The sequence below is a fragment of the Oncorhynchus mykiss genome, chromosome 19, assembly GCF_057628025.1.
Source record: "Oncorhynchus mykiss isolate SJ-2025 chromosome 19, ASM5762802v1, whole genome shotgun sequence".
In the NCBI taxonomy this organism is placed as follows: domain Eukaryota; kingdom Metazoa; phylum Chordata; class Actinopteri; order Salmoniformes; family Salmonidae; genus Oncorhynchus; species Oncorhynchus mykiss.
In genome coordinates, this window is record NC_143040.1 from 30,578,771 (window position 1) to 30,586,172 (window position 7,402).

Here is a 7,402-nt window from a genome sequence, read left to right on the forward strand (position 1 = left end):
TTCCAATTTGTTGTGGCTAACGTTAGATAGGTGGCTAGGTCACTAACGTTAACTAGCTGGCTAACATTAGCTCTAGGGGTTAAGGTTAAGGTTAGGGTTAGCAGCTAAAAGGGCTAAGGTTAGGGAGTGAGTAACAGGTGCGCTCTCTCGCTTTAATAGCTGGGCGCTCTGCCATATATGACAATAACTTAAAATGAAATCCCAAGTTCAAGAAACGAAATCCCAAGTTCAAGAAATGACAAAAAGATGTTCCCTCATTTCACCTTTTTATTTTCGGCCATATAGGCTAACACATTTGGTCAGTTATGACCTCATCAGAGCAACGGATTTTTCACCAGATGTATAAATGTGAATCATCTGGTTGGCATTTCCACTCACTACCAAATATGGAGATGAGAGGAAACCCAGTGGCCAGCAGTGGGAGAAGATGGAGCAAAATGGATTTTGGCTAACATTCTGCCATTTATTTTGTTTTATAGATTAAACATTTGATATCCAAACAATTTAATGTTTCCAGTACTAGAATCTGTATCAAACAGAGGATACCGCGTTTTGGTTTTGTAGACTTTACCCTTTGCCAAAGTATCTAAAAAAGGCATTGTTTAGAAGGAGTGCAAGGGCGAATTGTGCACGTGCACATTTCACAGAGTAGGCGTTCCCTAATGGAAATTCGCAAATAAAGACTAGAACGCATTCATAGGATCTCACTAGCTCGTGCTTGGCTCTACCCACCTCCTTGCTTGTTCTTCCCACTATGATTAATTTACTCCCATTGGAAATGACAGGATCTGGTCTATCTTGGGTTAGTTATAAAAATATTTTGTATTTTATGTAACCATACCTACGGTAACATATCACATTTACATTTACTATGTTACGTCTAGTCTATGAGACCAGTCTGCCTACACAGCTAGTCTATACTTCCATCGCCTGTCATTTGACTGTCAAATATTTTTATGTTCACCTGTTGCAATACCCCGGTATGGAGCTCATCATGTTCAGAGGGTTGGCTGTAGGTGGAGTTACGGTCAAATATTTGGTGGTCCTGTTCCTCTTCGAATTGGCTTCTATCTTCTCAAAGAACCGAGGGGTTGAATGAGAATGGTATACACTAGGCTATGTGTCAGGCGTTTTACACAGAACAGAAGAAAGTGTAACCCAGTTTGGATTATTTATTCCTTTTTGGATGAATGCGGAGACGCGGTGCGCCCTCGTTGAATGGGAGGGAGGCTGCCTTTACGCACCAAATGAAGTCATGAACGGCAGAACGATGAAGTCATCGCCTGCACTTGCAGCTATAATCTCTGTGCACTGATCGATCGATGTACACACACAGATGAGGGGTTCTCACCGTTTTGGGAAGTGGGTCATGGAATAATCGGTTCACCTATTTTCTTTGAAAGGCCATATGTGAAAGCTTGGGTTTGAGAGTTAATTTGTCTGTTCAATTGGTATGCTACTGTCGCCTGATAAAAACGTTTGACATGTTGAGATTCGTTTTTGGACACAGATAGTGACAACATTTATTGTAAGAATAGGCTATAGCCTACATTTCCATTTTGCGTGATGCAGATCAAATGTGTGCTGTCAGGTTTGTGTGGTAACCTACAGTTTTCAATAGACCTAAATCAAGATTGAAACATCAGAAAGATGTGCTCGTTTTGGAAATATATCAAAGTACGGAATAAAACATACTGTAAAACATGTTGCTCTGAGAAATTGGACGTTGTTGTCATTCATGGTGTAGCGGAGAACGAAGCAATTTGAGACATGGATAAATTTCTGCAGATCGCGCCTCACTCCCTGGGCATAGTGCTGTCTCGGGTTGGCGCCGAGGAGTCGCCCGCGGTAACTGACAAGCTCCAGCAACATCACACGGGCTACGAGATATTTGCCGATTTCAAAGCCGTCAACATGCAGCACTTCTGGAATAAGAAAGTGACCGATGCGATATCGGAGACTTTCTTCCTAGGCTGGATTGACCAGGATGTCCTGCTAATCCAAGGGAAGGAACACCACCTCGAGGGGCTCAGAGATGGATGGACGAGGCGGGCCCTCAAACCGCCCGGAGGGTTCGAGATCAAGTGCATCGGTAAGACTGTACTTAATGAATCTTAAAGGCTACCAGTGATTATCATCATAATATCCATCCAGGCAGGTTGTCACTTGTTTGTTTGGTTTATTGAGTAGCTAAAGGTACATTTCAGGTCATCTGAACACTGTGGTGATCCACTCTGCACAATAGGATAGTGCGGCTCAACTTTAATGGATAACAGTAGGCCTTTGTGACTGGGCACACACTGGTTGAATCAACGTTGTTTCCACGTAATTGTAGAATAAGGGTCGAATTGACATCTGTGCCCATTGGGATGTGATCAAATGGAATGTGCAAGACTCATGGCGCCTATGAGGGGTGACAGAACCAACAGAAGAGTAAAAATACATTTGAATATATAGCCCTCCCTGTGGTTTGCTTAATTCCCACTTTCCTCACCATTGTTCAGCTAGTATGGGAAATATGTGTGATGGGACTTTGGAGTTTGTCTTGAAATTAGTGAGATATGTTTGTATTTCAGTTAAACAATCAGAGCAGTAGATATGCACAGTGGTGTGTGTGTGTATATGATGACGTTTGGGGACATGTGAAGTTCAAGGTTGTGTCTAGTCGCTCACTCATAAATGCTTTGAAAGTCTGAACAAAATCTGCTTTTAGGGAGAGTAAGACTATTTGTGTGTGTGTTTTTTTATGCACTGTAAGCAAGAAAACAAATACCTATCGGGAAACACCATTGCTTTGTCACAATTGCTCCTAACTCAAATCAGGATTTGGGAAGAGACAAAGTTCAGGACCATGTAAACATATCTCTCTCTCTTACTCACTCTCTCGACCACATCAACAATTTCAAAGGGATGGGAAAGTTGCCAAACAGTCAAATATTGATTGAGAAAAAGTGGGATATTCTGTGCTTATTTGTCCATGGATGGGGATACCATGCCCTCCCTGACCTTACCATCGAAGCAGCAAGCACTGTTAAGCTTTGGAATGTTTCCCTGATAGCTAATAAATATCCACAGACAAATACAGTCTCTAATCTAATGAGGTCTCTATATTAATGCTCATGCAAGTTGCTAGTGCTAATAGTCTTGCTTGGCCGGCGCAGTGCTGAACATACTACGGATGGGGAAGACTGTGTGCTGACACACCTTTCATCTGACAAAACACAGTCATACTGTATCAGGTTCATGTCTTACTGAGTGCTGGAAGTTGAATTCATATTCACAACAGTCAATAATCACACGCACATTGACTTGACTTAAAGGTGAGGAAATAGAGCTTTTGAAATGGAAAACAATGGTTGGCTTTGGATAGCAAAGTTCAGAGTCACAAGTTGGTCTAACCTATTAAGTTCGTTTGGTTGGAGTAAGCTGGTCTAATACTCCCATGTCTGGAGAAACTAAGATGGGGTTTATAATCACTGACAGATTACAGAATTTTACAAATATTTCTAATTCCAATGGTAAGTCATTCTATTTTGTATGTGGCTCTGTTGGACATTTTCTGATAGTGTTGTGTGTGTGGGCTGTACTTCAGCCCACAATACGTATCACATTTAGTACTTTATTCTGCATAAACCTCTCCCATAGATGTGTGGGATGGCCATGGTTACTTAGACTAGTTAGAAGTCTAGGAAAGTTGTTTCTGTTTACTTGGGATACAGTGGGGCAAAAAAGTATTTAGTCAGCCACCAATTGTGCAAGTTCTCCCACTTAAAAGGATGAGAGAGGCCTGTCATTTTCATCATAGGTACACTTCAACTATGACAGACAAAATTAGAAAAAAAATCCAGAAAATCACATTGTAGGATTTTTAATGAATTTATTTGCAAATTATGGTGGAAAATAAGTATTTGGTCACCTACAAACAAGCAAGATTTCAGGCTCTCACATACCTGTAACTTCTTCTTTAAGAGGCTCCTCTGTCCTCCACTCATTACCTGTATTAATGGCACCTGTTTGAATTTGTTATCAGTATAAAAGACACCTGTCCACAACCTCAAACAGTCACACTCCAAACTCCACTATGGCCAAGACCAAAGAGCTGTCAAAGGACACGAGAAACAAAATTGTAGACCTGCACCAGGCTGGGAAGACTGAATCTGCAATAGGTAAGCAGCTTGGTTTGAAGAAATCCACTGTGAGAGCAATTATTAGGAAATGGAAGACATACAAGACCACTGATAATCTCCCTCGATCTGGGGCTCCACGCAAGATCTCACCCCGTGGGGTCAAAATGATCACAAGAACGGAAATCCCAGAACCACACGGGGGGACCTAGTGAATGACCTGCAGAAAGCTGGGACCAAAGTAACAAAGCCTACCATCAGTAACACACTACGCCGCCAGGGACTCAAATCCTGCAGTGCCAGACGTGTCCCCCTGCTTAAGCCAGTACATGTCCAGGCCCGTCTGAAGTTTGCTAGAGAGCATTTGGATGATCCAGAAAAGATTGGGAGAATGTCATATGGTCAGATGAAACCAAAATATAACTTTTTAGTAAAAACTCAACCCGTCGTGTTTGGAGGACAAAGAATGCTGAGTTGCATCCAAAGAACACCATACCTACTGTGCAGCGTGGGGGTGGAAACATCATGCTTTGGGGCTGTTTTTCTGCAAAGGGACCAGGACGACTGATCCGTGTAAAGGAAAGAATGAATGGGGCCATGTATCGTGAGATTTTGAGTGAAAACCTCCTTCCATCAGCAAGGGCATTGAAGATGAAACGTGGCTGGGTCTTTCAGCATGACAATGATCCCAAACACACCGCCCGGGCAACGAAGGAGTGGCTTCGTAAGAAGCATTTCAAGGTCCTGGAGTGGCCTAGCCAGTCTCCAGATCTCAACCCCATAGAAAATCTTTGGAGGGAGTTGAAAGTCCGTGTTGCCCAGCAACAGCCCCAAAACATCACTGCTCAAGAGGAGATCTGCATGGAGGAATGGGCAAAAATACCAGCAACATTGTGTGAAAAAAGATCAATTGTCCTACCGGTGATGTGATTAGATGTCCATGCACTCGACATTTGAAGGCCTGAAAATCAAAGGGTTTAAGTTGATGTGGGGTTTAAGCCATGTGGGGTGGGCTTGCCATTTGTAGAAGATCGAAAATCACATCAATTATTGTTTTTACATTTTCGCTTTAACCAGACAAAACTTGAAATGTATATTTGATGCCAATTGTTTGTCATATGGTATTCGGCTGATTTATAAATTGCTGTAGGGTTGAGATGTCGTCAGTCCTGAACCATGTCTGGAATTGGTAAGCTACTGAACAACTAAATACCACCCAAGAGGACATTGTGTTTCTTTGAATGTCAAAGCTCTTGCATGTAATCTGATTTGTCGATTGCAGCATCCGGCAGCAACTGTTTTTTGCTATTATGTGTGTGCATCTGTTGACATGTCATTGTGGTAGTCACTGAGTAACGAGGAGCGTAGTTGACGCAGCTGCTCCATGTGCATACCCGCTGGGTACAGATGTAAATTCAACGTCTATTCCACATTGGTTCAACGTAATTTCATTGAAATTACTTGGAAACAACATTGATTCAACCAGTGTGTGCCCAGTGGGTAGGTACCCTTCGTTTCCGACTCTATTTATCTGTCCCAATTTGACAGAGATAGTGGAAGAATGTTGTCATTGGTTTTCTCAAGGTTAAAACCCACACACAACCGTTGAATTGAGGAAGGAAAGGTGCGTCCCACCTCAGCAGGAAACCCCAATAGAAGCTGTGACTGTGGGCCCTATTCGATTAAACCTTTTAACTGGTTTCCAGGTCAAGTCAAAAAACAACATCCAAAACAAAATGTGCATTCCTGTACTCAAAGAAACAATGTTTTCAGATTGAAACCAAAAGAAAACTATTGTTAGTGGATTGAAACATGCTTTTTCTCGCTGTGTGGAAAGCCTGTTGTTTTTCAACATTTCAACTGGAAATCTGGTTACAAGTTTAATTGAATGAAAGCCCTTTGTTTCCATTTGCAGGCTTCTAACAGAGGGGCTACGAGAAGTGTCCCATGCAGGAAGGAAAGTCGAGTGTCTGTTCAGGAAAGGAACCATGCTAAACACTGAAGCACTCTCCCCGATGGAAGGAAGAGGAGGGGCCTGGAAGAGAGAATTGGGGGAAACGATAGACATCACAGAAATTATTCTGGCAGTATATCCCAAGTGGTAACAGGAATGACTCTGGCTGTATTTCCAAAAGGGTGACAGGAATTAGTCTGACAGATTTTCCCAAGAGGTGGGTTGGAGCCCCACTGATGCGTTGAGAGGAATTCCTCTCTAGGGTTGCAACTTAAGACTGGGTACCGTCCAGAAACATGCTTAATTATTTTTATTTTTTATTTCACCTTTATTTAGCCAGGTAGGCTAGTTGAGAACAAGTTCTCATTTACAACTGCGACCTGGCCAAGATAAAGCAAAGCAGTTCGACACATACAACACAGAGTTACACATGGGATAAACAAACATACAGTCAATAATACAGTAGAAAAAGCCTATATACAGTGTGCAAATGAGGTAGGATAAGGGACGTAAAGGCAATAAATAGGCCATGGTGACGAAGTAATTACAATATAGCAATTAAACACTGGAATAGTAGATGTGCAGAAGATGAATGTGCAGGTAGAGATACTGGGGTGCAAAGGAGCAAGATAAATAAATACATACAGTATGGGGATGAGGTAGTTGGATGGTGTCACGCCCTGGCCATAGAGAGGCTTTTTATTCTCTATTTTGGTTAGGCCAGGTTGTGACTAGGGTGGGAGTTCTATGTTCTTTTTTCTATGTTTTTGTATTTCTTTGTTTTTGTCCGGGTATGGATCTCAATCAGGGACAGCTGTCTGTCGTTGTCTCTGATTGAGAACCATACTTAGGCAGCCTGTTTTCCCACTATGGGTTGTGGGTAGTAGTTTTCTGTTTTTGTGTCTGCACCAGACAGAACTGTTTCGGTCATTATCTTTGTTATTTTGTTTTGTGTTCAGTTTAAATAAAAATAACATGAACACTTACCACGCTGTGCTTTGGTCCACACCTTCTTCATACGACGACCGTTACAGATGGACTATGTACAGGTGCAGTGATCTGTGAGCTGCTCTGACAGCTGGTGCTTAAAGCTAGTGAGGGAGATATGAGTCTCCAGCTTCAGTGATTTTTGCAATTCGTTCCAGTCATTGGCAGCAGAGAACTGTAAGGAAAGGCGGCCAAAAGAAGAATTGGCTTTGGGGGTGACCAGTGAGATATACCTGCTTGGAGAGCATGCTACGGGTGGGTGCTGCTATGGTGACCAGTGAGCTGAGATAAGGCAGGGCTTTACCTAGCAGAGACTTGTAGATGGCCTGGAGTCAGT

The 7,402-nt window shown here is 42.4% G+C and overlaps 1 protein-coding gene across 1 annotated transcript; it reads left to right on the forward strand.

Moving 5' to 3' along the window:
• Positions 1-709: 709 nt before the first annotated feature.
• Positions 710-7,064, forward strand: LOC110497499 (storkhead-box protein 1). The gene is made up of 2 exons (XM_021573631.3): positions 710-2,092; positions 6,040-7,064. Exons 1-2 carry the CDS (start codon positions 1,771-1,773, stop codon positions 6,045-6,047), a joined length of 330 nt encoding a protein of 109 aa, XP_021429306.2. The 5' UTR covers positions 710-1,770; the 3' UTR covers positions 6,048-7,064.
• Positions 7,065-7,402: the final 338 nt, after the last annotated feature.

Coding starts and splice junctions, on each gene's coding strand:
- LOC110497499 (XM_021573631.3), top strand. CDS start 1,771: ATGGATAAATTTCTGCAGATCGCGCCTCACTCCCTGGGCATAGTGCTG.